Source organism: Rhea americana, unplaced genomic scaffold (genome assembly GCF_003343005.1).
Source record: "Rhea americana isolate MKP2758 unplaced genomic scaffold, rheAme1 scaffold_16, whole genome shotgun sequence".
In the NCBI taxonomy this organism is placed as follows: domain Eukaryota; kingdom Metazoa; phylum Chordata; class Aves; order Rheiformes; family Rheidae; genus Rhea; species Rhea americana.
The window spans coordinates 1,296,256-1,321,010 of NW_028185705.1; the positions used below are offsets into that span (position 1 = coordinate 1,296,256).

The following is a 24,755-nucleotide window of genomic DNA, read 5'->3' on the forward strand; positions in this document are numbered from 1 at the left end:
TAAGCTACCAAGCGCTTACTTTTCAAAATGCACTCCTCAGGCAGACACTATTTTCACGCTTCAAGCAGATTATCAGAATTTAGCGATRGTATGTGCTCATTGATAAGGTATCTCTACCAACAGTCTTTCATATGAGAGGGACTTTCTTCAGGTGGAAGAACAGTGCGCGTACACCAGCACTCACGCACAGCAGCTCTGGTATTTCAAGGGCCAAAAGTAGAATAAAAAAATATCACCCCATAGACCAGGGCCTTGCAGCACTGCTACATGCAACAGATTAAGTGTAGCCAAGGCAACAAGACTTTTTAAAAGCTGAAATAGTCATGGCTAAAAAAAAGAAGGATGGATTGATTTTGCTACTGGAAATTTAAGCTTTAGTTTCTTCCTGAATTTTCTCAGTCATTTATGCATATCTAAACAGTGGATCTGGCTTTTAGACATCTCCCCACCGCTTTGATTAAGCATAAAAACTAGACTTACATCTATTTTACATCCACCCATAGAAGTTACATCTGCTTACAGAAGATTATATTTCTTAAAAATATTACCCAAAGTGAGATGCTTTAGATTGGCCAGGAAATCATGTGCGTTCAGTATTTCTTTCAGTGACTATAACAGACCTGTATCTGGAAAGCTTAAAGACTGCTTCATTTAAGAGAACATTCTCATAGATATATAAAAGAGGTTGTAACACAGAAGGATTCTTCCAGTACAGTGCAAAGCTATCATAGAAGTAACTGACATTTGATTAATTTTGGTCCATGATTAATTTTGGTCCTGCTCCAGTCCAATCTTTGCAAGTTATCTCTCAAGTTATCAGTGCTACTGTTCTGCACCTATTAAACTTGAATCAAAAATCACGCTTCTTCTAAGGTCTTTTTCAGGCCTCAACCTGCTGTGAGAACGGCTCTACGCATCAAATCCTATCAGCTGCTATGGCTATGTGCTATGAAATCACTGAACAAGCTTGGTCACCACTAGAGAATTCATAGAATGCTAGAACATTTTCACGTCAGTGCCTTCCTCACTCTGCTAATGCATGACATATCTTGTGTGACTGATCCACTGTATCTGTGACACTGCCCAAAGCAGTAAGAACTAAATCCAAGCATGACAGAACTAAATATTGGGACTTAATCACATTTGCTACATGCCTGCAGATAGTTGCCGTAGATCCCAGAATTAAGTGGTAAGTGATTGGTTAAAGGCACCTTAAGACGACTCTGTGATCCACTTGCAAGGAAGGCATTTTTGCAAGGCATCATTAAAACTTCAAATAAGATTGAAGAGATCTAACTGTCACAGACTTCCTATGTCACTCTCTAGGTGCATTTTGTTCTTAATTAAAAAGGGGGGATGTTTCACTTGTATCAGGACAAACTTAATTACTACTACTTCTGAACATATTTATTGTGGAAAACATTTTATCTTAGATTATACTTACAAAGCATCTGTATAAATAACAAATGCCTTTTAAGATTTTATGAGTTTTGCTACCATTCACCATTAAGCATAAACTTTAGTGAAGTTACTACAGAGGTTGAAAAAGTTCACACTACCCTTTTCTCCACATATAAATTATAAGTAACATGAGACCTTTTATAACATCTAACCACAGCGTTTCATGTCTCTTTGCCAACGTCTCTTTGCATCTCCAGTCCCTAAACTGTGCTAGTAAGATTGTCATTTTCTTGCTCTCTCTCCCTCTGATTTTCTTCCTTCTGCTSATTCTACCATTAAGGCAGTGTTCTAGTTCATGTAATAACAGCATTCTTCTTCTGGACAGCCTAACATTGAATGCTAAAACTTCCTCAGGATACCTCTTCAATATTTGAATGATAAGCTCTTTAACTTCCAGTAAAAAAGGGGAAAACCCCACAAAGAACTGCTAGACTACAGCAGTATTTTACACAGAGRGTTTGACGTTGTCAGACATCTTTGGCACAGCTAAAAAACAAACATCAAAATAGCAAAGACCCCCAGTAGTATAGAAGACACATGATTTTAAGAGGCAATTACTTGCAATTATGATTAAATCTGAACAGAATTATGGTAACTCTGAGCTTCCAGGAAAGCAAACACGAAACTAAAGAAACAAGTTTTACCCAGCAAAAACAGATGAGATGAGCAGATGCTGCCATGCTAATGAGAAAAACATTAAAAAGTAGATCAAGTTTTTAAGAACACCTCGGCTGATCTACCTTTTGGGTAGAAGAGGCAGTCAACAGATGAAMCTTATAAGGATGATGTGTTCGCACAGAGCTGAAATCTAGCCTCAGTCAGCAACTCCACCTTCACCCTCCTTGCAAAGTATTCTTTTAAGTCTCACAACTCAATTCACGCAGACATACATTTTTTTTTGCTCATCTACCGATAGTAGTAAGTTTAAAAGTTGCCCTTTGTGAAAGATGATGACACACTAACATATTGTATAGAAAGCATCAAAGGCAAAAATAATTACATGTGACTGCACAAGATGAAGCAGTTCTTCCAACCAGAAAAAAAAAAAAAAAAAAAAAAAAAAAAAAAAAAAAAAAAAAAAAAAAAAAAAAAAAAAAAAAAAACTTACCTCTGAACTTTTTGGGTGGGTTGTTAAGATCACCTGCTTCTGGCTGTACAACACACCGATCATCCACAAGGCTGCAAAGAAACGAGCAGTTGAAGTGAGGTTCTCTCCCTCTGCAATTGCTTACATCGTTGTTAGCAAAAACAAAGTGGTTTATTTGCAGTGTTTTATCTGATTGGCCACTTCAGCAGAAGACATTCCCCAGATGCCAACTTATGCCAAATCTTTCTAAAAAGCATGCAACTAATTTTTACTGTTGCCCACAGCTATGCTCCTGGATAGGTGGGACAATAAATAAGTCATTGCTCCCATTTACTGCATCTCCTTTATGCCCTCTCCTTGAGGTGCAGACAGAACAGCCCATATTCTAGTTATGTGAGAGACAGCCTTAGAACAAATATTGCCTCTTGGACAGATTTGAATAATGTTGCAATTGTGTTTATATTAAAGGGTAGGAAATATGAAAATATGACAACTAGACAAACTGAACACTACTCTTGTGAACACTCAAGTATCAAAAAAAGGCAGAAACCTCAACTGCCACAATAGAAATTCACTCCCAAGGGAAAGGAAGGCATAAATACACCCCCTTGCTTACTGATCTTCAACACAAGAGAAGTCAAGACATCATACTAAACTCCTCCTGCTTTACCAGGAAGTGAATTGTGCAGCTGAAGCCAAGACATTCCAACAGGGAATTCTAGGAAGAAGCTTCTCTTGTGATTACACATGGGCAGAACACCCACAGAGTCAAGTCAAAGCCTGCAGAATAAAGCAAATAGCGAAGATGCACCTGTCACCACTGCCATGCCCTTATCACAGTTTGAATTAAAGCAGAATTGCATTTTCACCAAGCACTATTTCCAAATCATGAAAATAAACTGTAACCGAGTATCTTTAGTTCCTGATTTGATCATAGATTACTCAATTTGGCACCTTCAAACCAATCTGTCAAAGAGGCCTTCTACACAGAAGTAGAAAGTAAAACTCCAAAGTCTTAAAGAATTGAGATGTCCATTCTCATGCAGAATCAACTTGATTTGAAAGAGACWGAAACCTAGAATATGAGAGTTGTTCCTTGCAGAGGCTGGTTACATGCAGGGAGCATCTTGAGAGAACAATTATGGAAAATCATGAAGTGCGTAAAAGTTAAGTGATCCAGAGAGATTAAGTGGACTCAATAGTTCTATGCTTCTAAAATTTGCATATGCAAACATTCAGAGTAAGTTGCTTTTTCCCCATGGATTTTCCCCCTATTCACTATCTGTATGTGCTCCAACAAGAATGTTAATATTTGAGCTGACTGAAACACCTACTTCCAGTGAACACAGGGCCAAAAAAAATGTTAAAAGTCAAATAGGTTACTCCAATAATCCCCCAGATAGTTTATCTCAGTGCAATATATCCCTCTCATCCTAAGATTAAAGTGGAAATAAAGAGGAACTTCCAAAATTATTAAGAAAATAATTTTATGGGGTGTGAAACACAGAAGAGGATATATTTTATAGTAATCACAATGATTACTGAGCACTGAGTTTGGGAAACTGCAAGATTGAAGTCCCAATTAAGCAAGAGTCATATCATAGAAATATTAAATATGAATACTCTTCAAATATAGATCTACTTGGTTAGAACTTCAGTAGAATGTATATTGGTGTCTGTTTCTCAACCTTCATTAACCATATGAACAAGCCATTACACACTGTTATGACATGAGACTGTCAAAATTCCACATGGTATAGAGTACAATTACACTGAATCTTTCCTTTGCTGCTTTAATTTTCTCCAGGTCAAAAACTAAATTAAATAAGGGACAAAACTAATTTGACTACAAAGGCTTATTAAGATGATAATGCATTTCATGTTTCACATAGCAATTGGGATTTCTGGCTTAAATCAGGCTCAGAAGATGCGTGGCCATTACATGACGTAGTTAGCTTAAGGGAGTACTAACCAAATCAAAGAGAATACTGTTAACACTGAGGGATATTTAGACCTGCCATCAGAACATCTGATAAAGCCTAAAACATGTATGTGCCTAAACAAAAATGTATGTAAAAAAAAAAATGTTGTAGGGCCTACAACGTCTAAAAGGACTACCCATGGTGAAAAATATCTGCTCAGCAATGCCATAAAAAGCCACAGCCACTGCATACTCTTCATCATGCACTGTATGGGATTAAACACAACATAACAACTTTCTGCTTATTCTGGAATTATTTACTGCCAAACTTGGTTCAATACTAGGAAGAAAAAAAAATAGCCAAATATATATTGTTCAATTTGTTTTGCCAGTTTTCAGCAGATAGTATTTGGCCAGTTACACAACTGATTTAATACTGCAGAGTGTACATGTCATATTTGACGGGTAACCTGGGAAATTTGTCAAATACATTCGCCAAATACTATTCGACCAACCCTACTTACTATATCCCTTGCTTTTATCATACCTTCTTTCCCTTCTGGCAGCATCCCATATTTTCTTCTCTTTCCTATAATAGATCATGGTGCATCTTCAGTGTCTGCTTCCTCCTCTGCCCCCTTATTTTCCAGAATCCTAATAGCTAGAGGACTAAACCTACAAGTTAGTTCGGAGTAACTCAGATGAGATTTCAGCCCATTGTTTCCTGATGAGAGACTTACCAGGATGCTGTCTCTGAACCCTGCTTGAGAGCTCCATTTATCAGATGCATCTTGACAGTAGGCATCAAAAAAATTTGCTGTCTCTGTACCCACCCTGAAGCCCTTATGGCTACTGGAAATGAGAAAGAGCATGTTGTGTGTGCCCACTCATGATTCAGTACTGAAGTACCACAGCAATGTGGCATACAAACTCCCTCCCTCTAATTTCTCATTGCTTTGAAAGAAGGTGGCAGATGTGCTCTTTTAGCCTCTCCTCCAGCCCCCTGGTAAGACCTGCCAAAGCAGTACACAGCTCCACTGCCAGCTTCTGATGTTCTGTGAGATTTCTCCTAAACAGCAGTTGAGCAAAATAAAATACATCCTGTCACTTGCCAATTGCATGGCTTTTCTCTGCAAAATCTTCCTTGGCCTAGGTAAATGGCTACTTTTTTGTTTATTAAAGTGGCATACACTTCTTACTGGTTAGAGGCACTCTCCAATAGAGTACCTATGGGTTCACAGGAGAAAACACAAAGAAGGTCCATAAGGAAGCACAATAGGTGACAGGAGTAGGCAAGGCATGGCTCCCACTGCAGTTCTGGGTATGCTGGCTATTGGCAAAGCCAAAGATTCAAAACATGCTCTCTTTTGACTGGAGAAGTACATTTTTTTTAATAAATATTTTAGGAAAAGACAAAACCAGTCATAGTTGTAAGTTAGTGGTGTATAAATGGTTTGGTATAAATGGTTTGGCTCAGGGCTTTCCTTTTTTTTGCCTCCCCATTTTTTTTTTTTTTTTTTTTTTTTTAAGTAACTACTTATATCCCCTGTGCTACATTCTTTTTTCCGAACAGCAGATTGCACTGTGAGGCCTATTCCTGACTGGGGGAGAGAAAAGGGGATGGGGAGGAACAGGACGGGACACATGGATGGACACGGGACAGACAACATGAAATATCTTTTTCTTGMATTCATTCCCTCTACCCATTACTTAGAATTGGCAAGCTTCTTCCTTCCCACAAAATATTAAAACTGAATGATAGSCATTAACATTCTCTCCAACTTCCTAACATTTAACTTTCCTTTTGCTATATTAGCTTCATGCCATTTTTAATCTGTACAGAAATCTGTACATAAAGCTACCTTGCTTTACCCACTGTTTCCTGGGAGTCAGGCTCAGGGTAGCTAGTTGACCTCTATCAGTCCTCCATACAAATGTTTTTAGTACAAGAGAACAGTTGTTCTTACCCCAAGGTGCTAATAAATCCATTTGTTGAGCCCTCTGCATAGAGAGAACAAATATCTCCAATATGAAGGAAGCTCGACATCTTGTCAGTCATCTCTGGCTTATTGCCCCTAAAAGAATAAAATGGAACATTATTTATTAGGCAGAATGATTTCTTGACATAAACTACTTGCAGGTTACAACAACAACAGGATCCTTCACTTTTATTTGTTTGCTTTTATTTATTTGAAAATCTAAACAGGTCCTTGCAGTGGAATTTCAGGTATCAAATAACATGTAGCATGTCAAAATACTTCCTTAGAAAAATAAACTGGGTAAAAACAACAAGCTATTGGCATTCCATTCAATGTGGGATTGTTTTAGCAGTAATTGTATCTATCCCACAGATGCTCATGGACATTTCCATAACAGGCATACTGATCTCATTCATCCCATAGTAAGACAGTGAGAGCGGGAAGAAGAGTGGGCTGCCTCAACTTAAGACATGTTATCTACACTACCTAAATCACCATGTATTCCTCTCCCTAACTGGTTTTGTCAGAATCAAAGCCTGTAGGTCCTAGCATATTTTAAAGGTCCTCTGGAGTGCTAGCGCACCTCAACACTGAAACGGGGCTCTACAGAATTTTACTATAAAATACTGACATGATTCATAATAGTGTCTGTCAGCTACATCACCATTTAGGGGTAGCCAGTTTCTTACAGCTGCAGCTTTAAAGGTGGCATTACGTGAAAAAACAATAAATATACCCAACAACAGATTTTCCATGCAAAAAATGTAAAGATTAAGATTTTTTTTTTTGAGGTCAAATACTTTAAAGTATACATCAAGAAGCCAAATCCCTATGAGGCTAAGAACATTTTCAATCCTATTTTCAAAAAGGATGCCCAAATTTAACATTGATGAGACAGCCACTTAGTATTGTCAACTTTCATGGTATTAAGAACTATCATTATTTTCTTTAAAGCTCCAAATCCTGGACTGAATGATTCAAGACTTATGCATCATTCAAATAAATATGAAAAAGCAAGTTTTTATCTGTTACAGCAACAAAGAGAGACAAATATGATCCCTAATAAAAAGAAGCCCAACTGAACATTTTTTAAAAGATCTCTTTCTCAAAAGCCATTTACTGGCTTCTTGGAGATCCTCTTAAGCCATGTTTTTTGATCACTGCGTTCAACAGGCTGAAATAGCTTTCTGTACACAGGTTTCAAACAGTTGTCAGTCAACATAGCTCTTTCAAGCTGCTCATTCTTATAGTCTGATGATACACTCTGAATACTCAGATTTAAGGGAATGTAACTGAAAATGCTTTCACCCTTCCTGACATCTAGCATGATACACCAAAATCAACTTTAAATGGTCTGCCATCAGGAGAACTAAGCAGCAGGAAATTATACTTATTACAGAGCACAGCCCTGACATTGTACATGGGGTAAATACTCCCTTTCACTGAACATTATCTTGTTTACCAAAGCATACGGATCAAATTTATTAAGCAATGCTGGGGCTCACCAAGGACAGATTCATGGAGATTTAAAAGTTGATGCTGACAACACAGTACAGATAGAGTGCAAGCAAGGGGCTGCACTTTTCCTCTGAAAAGCTGCAGACAGCTATCCTTCTTCACTTCCTCCTGCCTAATAATAATGTCAAAATACATTATGGACATTATTATTCATCATACCTGGAAGTCCCTTTATGATTTGGACAGTTAAAAATCAAAATTAAGAAAAAAGATAACAGGCCAAGTTCATAAGCAGGATAAGATATTGCTGCTTCTCTGAAGTCAAATCTGTGTACATACAGATGTCATTCAACCACTGCATATGTCACACCRTCCATTCCCAATCTTTCGACAGCTGGACAGCATGATGTCGCTATCTATTTTAAACTAGATATCAAAAACACACAAAAATACACAGAATGACTGAATTAGTATCACTAGAAATATAGCTTTCCTCATTTCCTGACTTAAATTTTAACCATATACTTCCTGCCAAAAGTTTTCAGGCCTTCACAATTAGAACTGAGATATAAATGCATATAGTCCAAAGCAAAAGTATTTGAAGTCAAAAGAAACTTCTGGAAGAAACTAACCATCCATCTTACTCTTATGTTTAGGTCGATTTTAAATACTTCTGAACTTTTGGTCTGTAGAGTACTGTAATATGATTACAAACAATTTAGCTCTAAAATATTGCTTTTTGCAATGGCATATAAGGTATCCCCTGTGTTAGTGCAGGAGTACTTTATTGGACTATGTCATTTTACTTTAGAAGAGAGAGAGATTTACCACAGCTATTCGCAGCAGAATGTCAAGGTCAAAATTACTGACTTCCATAAGAGAAGAGAAGAACTGTTTCTTGGCAAAAAAACCTAAAACCCCAGAACATTGACCAAAAGCTGGCCTCAGGATGGAGAATGAAATGTCTGCATCATATTAATTATTTTGTGTGACAACAGGGATTTTTTCATTTTTTTCTTTACTGAGAAAGTTCAGGACATACAACACATTGTATATCATGATATTCCAACATATAAAATAAACCCATTTGCAATCTATTGACATCTCCATTAGTAAAATGTTTAACAATTTCACCTATAACCATTATTTTTCCTTATAAATAACAGAAAAGTATTTTTAACCCTCAAAGTAGTTCAGCTACACTATGTGATTTGAATTTCACAGCCTATCTGTTCATTAGATTCTTTTTAAATTTTTCCATGCCAGCTAATAAAGCCATCATTACAGAGTCAAATTCTATTTCTGTTTAGCTCAGTGGTGCAGATTGCCTGCATCACTGCAGGCAGAATACGGGAACTGCAGCAGAACAGATGGACCTTGCCTCCACCGCTCCAGTGAAACACAGTGCCAATTCCAAGCCCCTTAGTAAAATACCTATTTGCTCAGGACATCATAAGGCTTGCCTATACTAAAAACTGATGCAACTGTACTTGTCTACATCTATTGCATTCTTTTACAACTAAGCACCAAAAGCCAATCCATTTGACATTTATCTTTAAACATACKGTTTTCCGAGGTTGGACAGTGCTCAGAAACATGCTGAACTGGCAGATGGAGTGAGGGACTAAATGACCCAACAAGACTCCTTATATATAAGGTTTGCCAATTTTGCTTACTTCAAAGCTGCTTTGATACTGTCCTCAACAWGGAGCTCATGACATCTAACAAAATGAGTCTACTGATTAATCAATTTGCATTAAACACTAAGTTATCAAATACTGCAAAWTGAGTATTTTGTATCTTTTACTAAGAAGTACAACTGAGACTTGAGAAAAATAAAAAATCCAAGTTTTTCCAAGATCAATGTATCCAGATGCCAGTTTGAAAATCCTTTCAAAAATGTGACTGCCAATTTTTGAAGACTATGCTAATCCACATGAAGCCAGACCTATTGGCATGTCAGTTGGAGCATCCTGAAGTTGAGATACAAAAACAAAAAAAAACTGTCAATCTTGGCATTTTTATACCAATTTCACAGCACAGGTGGGCCACAGACTTAAGAGAAAAGGTACTCTCCTGAACATGGTCAGTCTATAGTCAGTGCACGCTCCCTTGTGAGGAAGGATGTGCTTCCTTTCCCCGCTATGTCTATGGAGCATTGTAGAGGACTACTAGAAAATGCTTGGATGAGCAGGGAAGGAGGATTCTTACATATGCCGCCAATAATGGCTTTTGYGGTTAAAGGAATAATCACTCTGCTCAAAAAACAATTATGCTCAACAGATAAATATAACCATCACTCTGCAATTTCTGTATTTTAGATACTGCAGTGCCAASAGCATTTAATACTAGAGGGGGAAAATCCTAAGAGAGTGTTTCCAAATACTCCTAAACTGGGTCAGAATTTTAACAGCATTCCCATACTCTCAAAAGAACGAACTTATGCAAGAAACCCATCATAATCCCAGTTACACCACAGCAGTCTCCTGGCCATGAAACAGAGCAGTCTTCTTCCACTGAAACACTGAAGGGCAGGGATGGGGAGTAGTGATGGATTTTTTTCTAGGTAAAACAACTTGTAAGAGTGATGATAAAGTAGTACTCTAACAGGAAAACAGTAGCAGTATGACAATAAAAGCATACAAACGTAGAAAGAGTCAAGTTTCTCCAAATTTGCATTACAAACTTTAGCTCAGATGGCCAAAAAGTCTACTGCAACACAAGATTTTAAAAAATAACAATGTTCTTTTTTTCCACTAAGTCAACAGACAATTACCAATTCCTAAGACAAAAAATGAAAGATGAACTATAAGTGGATTGCATATTGAGAAATGGGCTGTATTTATCCAGACACAGAAAAATGCCWGAAAGATGAATACTTCCTATGTTATGTTTTTAAGTCTTGGCAGCTTGAATTCTTTTAATTGCACTGGTGATGACTTCAATGTCTGTATTATCTATATAAGTGTGTGTCCTTAAATATGTTTTATATACAATTTCTCCACACAAGAAGATAAAATTAAGCTCTTAAGAAGCTACTCAAAAAAAAAAAAAATACTGCTTGAACTTCATGAGAATTGCAAGGTACTGCTTTACAAGTGATGTTGCCAAACTATAGCGTTGTTCTAYAAAACCAGACTTGAACATGGATTAATTCACTGACTGGATTTAACTAATAGAAATACAACTTCCCTTTCACATCTCAGTGTTTTATTACTTGCTGACCCTACCACTCTGTAGTGCTTTGGTGAACACAAATCATTATTACAAGACCTAGAAATTGGTCTTTTGACTGGACAAGCAGTACAATAGTTATTGCGGTTGCTCTGTTTTTTCTGAAAAAAAATTACTTTGCATTTCCCCAAAACAAGTTGTATTTTATATAGTGAAAACTAGTGAAAAGAGCCAATCTTGAGATGCAAAAAGAAGTACATTGAAATGGTTYGTAAAAAGCCTTTCAACACAATCACAATCATTCCCCTATGATTCAGAAGTGATATCCAGCAGACCCTCCCTCAGACTTCTCCATTGGCTTTAGAGAAGATTCAGATGACTCAATCATATCATGGAGCTCAAGCAGATCATATGCTTCGTCTGATGACCTTGACTAAAATGGTRAAAGTTGAATTCACTCGAACTCAACTCAGACATTTCAACCCATTCTCTCATGAAAACATATTTCATAGTGGTAGCTAAGGCAGAATTATCAATAAAGACAGTTAGAAATCAAAACAACTGTTAATATCAAATACCTTAATAAGACATCTGCTTTTTGAAGATCTCAAAATAGGAATTGCAATTGATTTGTAAACATTTCATACTAATTTGTTCCATCACTCATTTAGTTCTTGATTGTCAGTTAAAAAAAGGCTTCAGAGCAATGCAGACAAGTTTGCTTTCCTTGAATAACAAAGCCAAGGTCCCCTTTTGAATTTCTCCTTACCAGGACGGTATGTAACAAAATGTTTGCAGTATACTATTCCTCATCTCCAGCAATATAATGCTGAAAGACCCTTCAAAGAGTTGTCGGCTATTTTGCCTATACCATATCTCACATGTTTGAGGGGGGATTTTAATACTTTAAATTATGATTGGAAATTCTGTTCATAAACAGGATCAAATAAGTCTTACTGCTGGTGGTTTGATTTCTAGCAACAGGGATGCAAATAACTTATGGTTCTAACATTTGTTTCAAGAAAAAAAACTCCTTGTTGTGCCTTGTAGTTCCATGATACACTCAGTTCACCATTAACATATTTTCGYTGCAGTTTATTGCTCAATTAGACGAGCAATTTTGTATGCATTGTTTTAGAAATTGGGGCAGCACTTTATCAAAGTCTTTTTCACTATCCGGATTATTTAGCTAACACTAGAATCTCAAATTATACTTAACTACTTGAAAAAATCTACAGATATGAAAGACTATAGTGAAAGCTTAATTTTGATTCAGTTTTTAAAAGAAAAAAARATCGAATTCTTAACAGTGGTGAGAGATGGAAAAGCCAACATAAAAAACTGCTGTAGCATAAGCCATTGTCACGTATATGATGAAGCATCCATAAATTAACAGGTATCACTAACATTTCAACAAGACTATCATTTGAGAATCCACAGAGACAGATAAGTCAAAGCGTTCAAGAAAAATCGGACTGGGTCCTTAGTATTTCTGGTTTAGGCGTAGCAAGCCAACATCTAAGAAATACACCCATGATTCTGACTTTCTAGATTTCAGTGAGAGTCAGGTGCTTAACCATTTTTATAAATTCWAACTTTACAGCAAGATTATCTGATCAAAAATTTGGCTTTTGTAGCCCTGATCCAAAGTTTTTCTTAACTAAGATTTTTCTAACGATTTCAGTGCTTTTTTAGATAGGACCCTACCATTCCATATCTATTTTTACAGGTGCAGCTAACTTTAAAAACTGAAACAAAAAACTGTTTCCTATTCTTATTTTAAAAATAGAAGGTTACCTCCCTAATGGCTATGAGAAAAAAAGTCATAAGAATTTCATTAAAAGAGCCAAAGAAAGGAGGAAGTGCTCCATTTAAAAAAATCATCTAGTGAATAATCACTCTTCTAGGGCTGCAGGAAGAAACACTGTCATTTTCAAAGCTTTTGATTTTGCAAATCTAGAAGGGGCTCTTTGCACACATGCACRTAACATAGAAAGACAAATACAACAGGGTTTGGTTGACAGAGCAAAAAAGCAGTTGGCTCCTGACGATCGTGGTAAGTGCCATACACCGAGCAGGATATTGATGGAAGTTCATTAACTCCTTAGCTGAACACTAGGTCAACAGTAGAATGAAATTCAGAAGCTTCTAAGACACCAACACTGTTCACAGCATATGGAAAAATGACAATAGCACGGGCAATCACAACCACACTGTCTCAAACGTTAGATTTCTTTCCCTGCTTGCTCTCATAGGCTTTTGATGGGAAGTAGCTCAAGAATTATGTTAAGTATTGACAGGGTTACATAGTGCTGATTTCATGCACATGTAGTTACATTTCGGAGATTACATATTTAAAAAAAAAATCAATGTGGTATATTTCTCTACCACATGATCTTGTTTTCCACTTACTGCAACCTTTCATGCTGAGGAGCCTGCTATCTGCAGACAAATTGTCATTTGATGAACTGGTAGATTAAATAAGAGGAATGCACTCTCAGAGGAAATATTTTTCTTCATAATACTTACAATGCYGCAAATTTTCCTACAGTTTGTAGTCTAAATAGGCAAGATGGAGAATGTGAAAGGGGGGAAGGAGGAAGCAGCACAGTGCTATGATTTCTCAAGGTCATACAGTAGGCTAGACTCAGAGCCTGGATTAGGATCCATGTCTCCTGAATCCCCATCCACCAGTCCATACTGCCTCTCCTCTCTCAGACAGAAGTTCAGCCTCAGTGTACTTCTAATCTAGCATATGTTTCCTCCTTGTCTTGAAGAAAGTTAGAAAAGCCTTGTAAATTCATACAGCAAGATGGTGGGTACGTTAAGTTCTACTCCTACTGCTTCCCACTCCAGAGATAAACTCTTTTTATATATATATATATATATGTATGTATGTATGTATATGTATATATACGTTTACCCTACAAACTATGAAGTTATTCAGAAGTGACTAATAGGAGCAATGAAAGTTAAGAAGAAAAAAGGAAAATATAAATGTAACTCATTTTGTTAACTTAAACTTGAATAAATACTTTATAAACAAGTATCTGTGAYATCCTTTTCTGCTCAGAAAGAATGCACGCATTTTTTGATTTTTCCAGTGCAACCAGATAGGATAACAGCCATGCTTCAGTTACAGAAAGCTGGAGTTGAAAAGGAAAACACTCATAACTGCAGTGAGCAGAAATTGTACTTTGACAGACATATCTTACACAGCAGCCATTTCATTGATACAAGAAATGCAACTAACAGATCCCCCATTAACAGACATTTGAAGAAAGCTTAAAAAAAAGAAAAACTTTTAAGAGCATGCCGTTATGAAAGAAAAAAATCCTTTTTAAAGTTTCAGACCAAGTATGACCTGACAGCAAATTTTTAATTCCATTAAATTAGGAAGTTGATACTTACTGAAGTTGATACTTACTGTCTCTAGCCCTGAGGGGAGAAAGCTTAGACGTCAGCCTAAGATGAGGCCCCTACAAGCACACAGTGTTTTCCAGAATACTTCTATTAGAAGGAGAGAGCAGGAACATGCCAAAAGAACCAGGGCAGCCAATGTCATGGGGAAAGAGAGCAAGCTTGGTTTATAACATCTACTAGAGATTGGCCAAAGAAGAAAAGTAGCCAGGGAAGAATAATGTAAAGAACAGTTCCAATTTCATTTTGCATGGCCATATATCCACTGAGGCTTTGCCACAGAATGGGCCATCTCCTACAGCCCTTTACATCAAGTGTGAGCCCACCTACTAGCTCACAAGATGCAAGCTCTTTGGCAAATGCAATACTCCGTAAATTTGCCAAAGCATTTCCCTTTTATCAGTCTCACTAACCCTCATCCTTCTACTTCTGTTCATCTCCCTTTGATCCTACTTGCCCAATACATTCATCTTTCTCCATGTCCTGCACTCCCCATTTCTTCCTTTGCCAATACTTCACCTTGGTGGGGGTTCTCTGGCCTCCATGGCAGTGCTTGACCCTTCTGMTGAGACTAGACTCTGCTGAATGGCTCCTGGTAGCTTCGGGTCCCAGCCAGCAATAAAATTTAGGCTTTTCTCCTACTAGCAGGTCTCTTTAATGATCGTTTGCAAGTCTTCTCCTGTCTTGCAGTTACAGCAGACCTTACAAGGCTAAGCTCACTGGTCTTCCTTCCTAGATACCTCAGCAGGCATCTAGGTCTGCAGTGAAAAACCTAAATGCCTGTAAAAGGCAACCAAAGGGGAGGAGCCACTACCATCACATGATTAGCACATGTGGAGAATCACTGGTGGCCAAGGGACCTACTTTGAGCCCTACTGATCTAAAAAAAAAAGCCCAATCAGTTGGGCTTCTTTGCAGGTGAAGGCTCCAGGTCCCAGGTTGACTTGTACATGTCAGTCCTCCAAAAGTAATTTTCTAGAATGCAAACATGAGTCATTCTTCTGAAGAAAAGGTTCAAAACACTGCATCAACTTACCTCATAAAGAGCATTAGTAACTGAATCTGCTTAACCCTTACATATAAAGGAGTGACCAAGGATTGTTCAGTTATTTTAATCATAAGATAAGTTCTTACTTAATCCTTTTGATCAAGGATAATTAGCTAACTCTGAAAGGGYTAGGCACCTGCCTTCACATCCACACATCTTCTGTTGGAATGGGATAGAAGGGACATATCTGGACATCATACTCATGCAATCAGTGCTTTTTTCCTCAGAACTTCTCAGTAGATTTCTGAATTTCTGAAGAATAAGATAGAATGTGCTAGCGTACAAAATATACTTTTTTGCAAAATTTTGCTACTAAAGAATTCCTAGAAACAAACAAACAAAAAGTGCTACAGTCTTCTGGCAGTGGTTATTTCTTGGCCTACTGTGGTCAGACACACTTCTTATATGTATATGCACAGAGATGACTGTCTTCTGACTCCAGATATCTTGCACAAGACAGAGACAATGAAGAACTATTTATATATACATAGACATTATTACATCTGGATTCAGTATTCAGACTTCTTTTCCTTCCTTTCCTTCTTTAACTTAGTATCAGATTACTCCAAAAATAGGAATATCACCTAATGTCCTAATCCAAAAAATTGCTTCATTTGGCCCTCAGTCTCAGTTATTTACTATTCTTTGGTACTTTGTTCAGTAGAATGATCAATGAGGTATAAACACTAAGCTTTCTGCAATGCTGCTTATATTAGGATTTGGCATACAAGGATGTAGTTTCATCTCTGCAAGCTGTAAATTAGCAAAATAACCTGCAGTTCCAAGTACATTGCTAAGACATTTTTCTCTCTAGAGCAGCTGACATGCCCAGATATGAACCAACACTTTATTCTCAATGCAACAGTGTGAAAAAGAAAAGGGAGGTTTTGATAGGCTTAACCAAAACCACAGCTATGAAAATGAAACTTTGGAATCCATAGCTAAATTTTGCAGCTCTTCTCCGGTTTGAATTACAGTTCCTGTAGTTTTCATTTTACCTTATTTTTTTTTCCAAAGAAATTTAGTCTGTTTAAGCACAATAGCATAAAAGAGTAGGAATGATAATTTCTCAACAGGTACGAAAGAGCAAGAATAACATACTTCCTGTTGCTGCTTCTGTCAGTATAGCGAGTAGTTGCAGCACTCTGAAAAGATAGCTCCAACGCCATACCCAGTTATAGTTCAACATCTGYGCCAAGACTGAGAACCAGGCAATAATTGCTGTAGCGCTTTTGTAGCGTCCATTGGGAACAGAAACAAGAATGGAGTATCAGGCCAGATCAAAGCTCGCCTTGTCTGGCATCCTGCCTCCGACAGCAACCAATATGAGATGCATAATGGAAGAGCCCAAGAATCAGCACAAAAAATTGAGGGAAGGGTTCCACTATAATCTTCCTTGATAAAATAYCCATTTGAATAACTATGGGCAAAGGTAGATAGGATCTGACTCAGAAGCCCATGTACCATCTACTGACTTTTCAGGTCTTCTGTTTCAGGAAATCAGTATCTACACTATAGCACAGGCTGCTATATAAAACTGYTAAAGGGTTTTTAACCCATCTTCTGTACTATTACACCAAAAAGGCAGAAAAATGCTTCAGGCTACTGAGGCAAGAGCAACTAGCAAATATGCTATCTCAGCAGCAGAAGCAATCGATACGAACATTCTGCAAAGAAGATTTTCTGAAAACCAGATTAATACCATGGTCACACTGTGACAGAAATGCTGCTTTTATGTAACTTTCCACTAGCACACCATTTTCTACCTCTAAACTCCTTTGCTCTCTATAAGCTTCTTTGGTGAGGCTGTCTTCCCTCACATTCACCCACAAAAATTCAAGCAGCTAGTCTATCAGATACTACAAAATCACTACCTTCATTCCACCTCCCACAGGATCTTGAGATTCTTTCTGCCTTAAAGCATAAGCCTACTATAACTATTTTATATTTATGAGATAATAATGTCTCAAAGATCCCAGTATGCTTCACCGCTTGACACAAACATTCCTATAGAGTAGACAATGCGCTCAAGAATTACCATGCATGGTATCAAGGGGGAATAGCATGGGTGACCAAACCACACTGGAACAGACTATGCCCGCTCATGTGGCTGCTTCATTTAAAGGACAGCACAAGGGCTCAAGATATCTAGGTCCTGCTTTATAGCACTAATAAAGAAGCTTCAACTCAGTATTTTCTGTCTTGGTAATTTATCAGAAGAGAAATGTGCTCATGTTACAGGAAGCAGTTGAAAGGAATTCCTGCCTCCATCATGGACTTCCAGATCTACACTAGATCACATAGGTCAGAATTTGATCAGGAACCTGGGCTTGTACCTTTCCTCCATCTCACACACATAAGACTGTAGCAGTTGGAACCTTGGCTTTATATTTCTGTCACTCCTGTGGGTCACTATCTTCTCACACTGCCATGTTGTAATACAGATTCAAAGTTAGTTTACAAGAAGGTAACTTAATCAAACAGCAGTATTACTTCATTGTTTGTAAGGATCACTCTAAATTACAATCACACTAGTGAGGAGCCAGGAGTTGAGATTCAGATTTTTCACCTGAACTTCATTTCTCCACTTTCTAGTCTTCTCCACACAAATACAGACTTGTTGAGGCAGTCTGAGAGGATAAAAACACAGTGCCATAAATACAAGCCCATTACACCCCTATTTATAACCAGAGGCCATAACTGTTATTTCCAACTCACTCCACTTTATTTATCAGTCCCAATATCCTTCCTCCATTTAGCTGTTCTTGCCTAGACTTGTAGCTCCAACATCTGCTGCTGAAGACATACACTCACAAAGTGCTCACTTCTTCAGTGTCATTCATTAGGGCCTCTTCCACCCTCCAAAAATGGTATTCACGAGTAGCTAATCTTAGAAAAATATACTGTTTCCCACAGTTAAGCCCCACTCCAGGACAGCAAAGGCAAATGAAAGTTACTCTTGCTGTTTACTTCCTAATTCGTGAACCTCTGTAAAAGAGGAAACTGGATTGCTTCTCATTTCAAGAATTAATGAATACAGCACAAGCAACAGATGGGGGGGAACCCTCATCTAAGCAAACACTTTAATCTCAGAGAGGAATGAGGAAATTTAAGACAGAAAACTTGTTATTGACAGACAAAAGATTACTTACAGAGCACATTAGAAATAATGGGCTCAGTCGACAGCTTACTTGACAGTGCTTCTATAACAGCTTGTTTTGAAAAACAATGAACTGTGGTTTTTGTTTCCACAATTGCTTTTTTGGGTTCCTACATACTGACCACTACACATGCATAGCATTTCAAGTCATTGTTTTTTTTTACAGCATTTAGCTTTCACATTGGCTCTGACAGTAAGGCTATCTTGCAGTGTCCTGTTATGCTAGAATTTTTAGCCTGGTCAGTAACACCAGTTATCTGCACCCCTCAAGCAGCTAGCCTTAGGTCATCAATATTTTACTACAATCATGACAGCACGCAGTGTTGTCACTGTTTTAGGCACTGAGTTTACTCTCATAAATCCAYGTGGGGAATTTAGAACCTAAAATATTTGGTGTGTAGACATCAGTTTAAAACAGCGGCTTACAAAAAAAAGAAAACAAACAAAAAACCTAGAGGCTAAGAGCCCATTAACTTGGCCAAAGATAAACTTCTAAGGAAAAGAAACTGATACAAGCTTCATCTTATACCCCTCACCCTGTACCATGCAAGAAAACCATTCAGATGTGGACCTTTGGACTAGGCTCTGACTCAGCGAGTCTTTTGGGCCACCAAGTTTTGGAAGTCCTGAGATACCAGGCAAATTTCTGAGCACAGGAGAAGAAATTCAAAGGCAAATAACACATTTTATTTCTTAAATGTGCATACAAGGTATTACAAAAAAAGTGGTCTTMATTGAAAATTGAAGTGAATAGCCATCACCTACCTACTACCACGAGTCACTAAGTCTTGACAATGCAACGATCTGGGCTGTATTAACCATGTTCTCCCTCACTGATTTGAGCAGTAATACTATAGCCCATTGCACCTGCATCTGACTAAGCACCTGCAAACTGTTACAGAGTGGCAGATAGTATGTTCAAGGCAGCATTTCAGCCTTTTCACCTGTTGGAGTTCTTTATACTGACTACACTGAGCTGGAYTGAACCCATACGGGTCAAAGACTACGTGTAGCATTTTATACTAGAGGGGAAAGCTTGACCCCAAACTATCACTGTTGCATCAAGCTAGCTGTTGCATACAGTTTTACAGCAAAGTCTCCCTTGCTACTAGGGTAGCAAAAATGCAAGAACGAAGCAACACCTCTGTGCGTTCAGACAAGCTACAAGACAGACTTAAGTCCAAAGGCATCCAGAACAACCAGTAATAATCAAGCTTTTAGCAAAAAGATGTAAAAGGGCTCAGAATTATGACGCATCCCACATACATGGAATGCACATGTGCTCCCTCCCCCTCCTCTTAAGTCCAGTTATTGTAGCCAGGAAACAGCTAAATATTTAGACCGTTAGACTAGTTACCAAGACCCTCAAAAATATCCACCCACCATTGCCCAGCTTTTGACCATTTAAGAATAAGATCATCTATAGCCAAGTCTACATCAGCACTCGCGGGTGTTTACATAACACAAAACCTCTCCGCGTAAGAGGAAAAAAGCAGAGAAAGTTGGAGCTGACACGCTGCTCCCCAGGTGCGGCCGCAGAGGCCAGAATCACCCCAGAGGCGAGGGGCACCGAGCCGYGAGGCCCCCGCGCGCGTTCCGGGGCACCCCGAACCGGCCGAGGGTGCAGCAAGCGCATTCCCAGCTGAGTCGTGCCGGCTATCAACAGGCGCTTCGGAGAGCGGTCTGTTCCTCGCAGGCTTCCCCCGCGCAGGCAGCCGCCGCGCCGCCCCCGTGCCTCAGTTTCCCCGCGCCGGAGGGGTGCTAGCGGCGGCCCCGCAGCCCCATGGCGGCGGCGCGGCGCTGCCCGGTCCCGCTAGGCTGGAGGCTGCGCCGCGCTCCGCTCAGCGCCGCGTCCACATGGTTAGTGCGCCCGCCGCCCGCCGCCGCGCCTCATATAGCCCGCGGGGCTCCCTGGGTAACGGAGTCCCCGCGGCGCCGCCGCCCGCCGCCCGCCCGCCCTGCGGGACTACAGCTCCCGGCGTGCCCCGCGCCGCCGCCCCGGCCGGCCCCGCACTCCGCGCTCGGGAGACGCGCCGCGGGGTGCAGCCCGGCGCCGCCGAAACACTTTCGGTCCCCGGAGGCTTCCGCGCAAGCCTTGGCCAAGGCGGGGGGGGGAAAGCGTGCAGCAGCCCCGAACCGCGGCGGAATAATCCCGCGAGGCGCGGTAACGTGGTGCCAGCCGGAGAAGCGGCCAGGAAGCCAAAGCAGAGAAAACAAACGTGCGGTAACTTCCAGCACAGCTGAGCGGCTGCGCTTCGGCTGTTGTGCTTAAATATTAGAGGTTCGGATTTTGCAAGYTTATTTACAGACAGTGCTTTCACTTGTGGGGTAATTCAATTACTGGAAGATAAGAGGCTTTCGCTGAGAACAATCAGCTGTAAGGAAGTACAGCAATGTGGGGTAGAACAACTGCTTTGCAAAGGTGCACTTTAAAACTTTGCAAGTAGTGAGTTCTATTTCATTTCCTCTTTGGCAACACCATCTGCCATCGGGATGCTGCCAACAGTAAAGCCTACCTACTGACTACACAGCCTAAGCCAGAATGACAAGTGGCAATAAAAAACTGCTGCCTTTATTTATTATATTACACAATTATTTGCCCTTAAAATATTATTCAAGGTATACTGTCCTTGATTGTAATTTTTATGCCCTCTGTGGGGTGCAACTTGGTATGTTTGGCAACACAGGGTGTAGAGTGCCTTATCCTAGTGGATGCAATAATTGCACAGCAGACCTGCTGCATCGCTTTAATTGGCATAAGGTGAAAAAAAACACTCCCCTCCTCTCATTTCCACCTGCACCTACCTGCTGCATTAGATAATAATAAGGACATAGCATATAATTGTTGCTGAGATACTCATAGTTTGTCTTCCTCTCCCTCTCCAGCAGTGGACTACTGCTAGAGAAAGGAAACAAGTCCAGATGAGCTAGCAGCCTGGTTCAACAGGACTTACTGCTGTATTGATTTTTTTGTACAAAATAACATCAGAGGATTAGTAATTATTGCCATCAAGTAAGAATATTCAGAAATCAGTCTGCGACTTAGAAACTTAAGCAAAGGTCAGTGCATAGAGTTCTATGGTCTTCATATATGGCTGCAATGCTACAAGCCATTACTCATCAGAAAGTTGGCAGAGTAATGGTTCCTAATTTCATTAGGAAATCCTAATGAATTCTCATGTAATCAAATCTAATCTCTGGATGAGTTCAGTAGGCTGAGAAGGGTGAGTGACTAGAATATCTGGTGCATTTAAGCAGCAACATAAAGACAGCTACTACAGCCTGGGGCAAAGAACTTCGTCCACAGATGACCATTACAAACCATCCTACTAGTATGTCTTGAAGTATGTTTCTTACAAAGTGTGGAGTTCAGTAACAGTGATAAATATGAGCAGCAACACTGCATTAGAAATTGCATGTAAGGTACAACCATAGTGGCTATTTACTTTTGTTTCTSAGACTTAGTCAGCTCTTCAGTGGCTGTGGAAGCTGTACCACTGAAGGCCGTTCAGCCAAAGATAGGACAAAATGTGCTAGGTTTGGAGTGGTAGTGGAAGAGACAAGATAACCATGAAAATTCCCTACAATGAAAAAGGTTTCACTTTGTGAACTTGCTTTAGGCTGCAGGCATGGTGAGTTTGTAAAACTCCTATGATCTTTTAGCTTTAAGAAGTAGTAAAATGGTGGGGGAGTCTGGGAGTGATAAATTTCACAGAAATTCCCTAGAATTCAGAAATACCCTAGAATCATTCTCCTAAAGCTAGTGTTTTATCTATAACAATGTGAGGTACAGTAAGCAACCCCCGAGATGGGGCATAGTCCTATTCAGACAGCTGCTAGCAAGGGGTTGGTTCTCAGCCTGGATCACACACACAGACATACCAAGAGGGTCTAAGGAATGAGAGCTGTTCAAGAATCCAGAAAGAAAATACTGTAGAAGCTACTACTTGGTAAATACCAGGTCAGTTCTTAGAGTGAAATAGTACGAGATATTTAGCCCAATCACTTACGTGATTTAAGTCACAAAAAAATGGCTTGCAAATCTTTTAGTTTGTTATTGGACAATTGTTCTTTTCCTCCTTTTTGGACCCTACTTCGATCCATCATTATCTTATTTGCAGTAATTATTTGAATTCAGCATTGATGAAAGATGTTAAGGTAAAGTTTTAAGCATTTTATTTACCAAGAACAATATTATTTTTCTATGTTGCCTAATCTGCAATTAACTCTTGACTTCCACATACTACTTCAGTCAGAAAGCCCTCAAGCCTTTTGAGTGGGTTTGCACATTTTTTGTGCTCCTCCCCTGCTGCTATTGGTTCAGCTGTACYGGTGGCTGCTGTGGAAGACTACAACAGCAGCTATTCCTGGCAACTACCAGGACTCTAAGGATCAAACTGCCTAATCTTGCTTGTGGCTGGTCTTCATGACGAGGTAGATAATCAAAAAAGCTTCCAGTTATCAGAGTGGTCCAGGCCAGCATAGTGATTACTAGGAGGAAAAAAAGCACTAATAACAATAATGAGACATGCTAGGCAACATCTCAGCTTTTCAGTTAAGGTCTGATAAGTCTCCCATTCAAGATATCTGTAATATTTTCATATTTTAATGTAGAAATGGCCTCTGAGATTAGTGGGCTTACTCCTGGCCAAGGAGAAAAGGAGTAAAACTAGACCCTATGTGGAAGAGACCAGTTGCCTGTGAATGAACAAATAGCTTGGGAGCACAAATATCATCAATAAATGACACTAGCAGAAGTTCTCAGAAGTCTTCAAGATTACAAGTAGAACRCTGGATTTTATTCAGAAGCAAACTAATTGTTGCATCTAGTCTCCTGAGAAAATGCAGAAACATAAACCTACTTAATGGAAGTACAAAACTGCYGCAGAAAAAAAAATCTAGGAAAAGAAACAATGAGAGTGAATGGGCAAGTTATACTACAGAAATATCCCTGCTCTTTGGATACGAGTTGATTTTCATAATGACTGTCAGAACCATGTAGCTTTAATAAGGAGAATTTATCCTGGCAGTCTGTTTTGACTTCTAGAAGACTGTGGAATTTAGACACCTATATTTGGCTGTCATTCCAATAAGTTGTATAGCAAATTGAGAAGGAGAAGGTTAGTTGTAATTTCTTTACATTTTAGTAGAGATTCATTAATGCATTGGGTTAAGATCATTTCTGCAATATAAAAGGAATATTTACATTTTTCTGACCCCAAAAGCAGTAAGAGCAACTTGATTTTCTAATTAAAATTGTATTAATTTGTTCTTCTGCACTCTGTTGTTTTTCTAAGTATGTCACAGGGCAAAAAGGATTAATGATAGATAATTGGAGTGCATGCTTGTGAACATTCCCAGCACTGTCATTTTAACACACAGTAAAATTTCATCCAGGGAATACAGTTGAGTAGTGTTTCTACCCAAGTTCTAATACAAAGTAGAAAAAAAAACCTCCTTCACTATGGCTGTGTTGCTGTTGCACAGTCCTAATCTGCACAGAACTAAAATTATATTAAATATTTTAAATTAATACTACCCAGAATGAATAAAGATTTTTTTTTCAGCGTAGTGGAAGATCCAGAAGAAGATCCATTCTGTTGTCAGTCCTGACCAGGAGCTCCCACAACCATTAGGGAAGTTAACATTTACATGATGGAACACTAAAAGCTTCAATACCTGTAGTGAACTACAGGGAAAACAAGGGAATTACCAGATCTGATACAGAAATTCTGGATATAGAGATAGCTGATCACTGTCTGAGTAGCTAAAGAACTGCCTTAGGCTATGCAGCTTGACCATGCAATGAGTACAAGTGAATAAAAAAGTAGTGCACTTTTTTGCTTATGAATGAGAGAGCAGAACTTCAGATTTACGTTCCACAAGAAAACAGGCCTGTGCACCTGCTACTCCCCCAGCTCCTTAGCAGGGGGACAGTGTGTGGGAAGTCTCTGCTCTGCTTGAAAGTCTCTGCCAGCTGAACTGGCAGAGAGTGGGGTAGTAATTTGCTTGTTCCTACTGACAGCAAATTGCTACCTCTCCCATGA

General features: G+C 39.1%; 1 protein-coding gene across 4 annotated transcripts in view; it reads right to left on the reverse strand.

Annotated features, from left to right (window-relative positions):
* Positions 1 to 24,755, reverse strand: part of ITPR1 (inositol 1,4,5-trisphosphate receptor type 1) — a 188,037-nt gene that overhangs the window by 161,864 nt on the left and 1,418 nt on the right. For all 4 annotated transcript variants that reach the window (XR_014895240.1, XM_085300025.1, XM_085300026.1 and 1 more), the window contains exons 3-4: positions 6,437 to 6,544; positions 2,570 to 2,640 (exon numbers count right to left, since the gene is read on the reverse strand). Coding sequence is in view for 3 of the 4 variants with exons in the window: in XM_085300025.1 (XP_085156151.1) it covers positions 2,570 to 2,640; positions 6,437 to 6,528 (163 nt within the window). In the remaining variant the exon portion in view is untranslated. The remainder of the gene's footprint in view (positions 1 to 2,569; positions 2,641 to 6,436; positions 6,545 to 24,755) is intronic.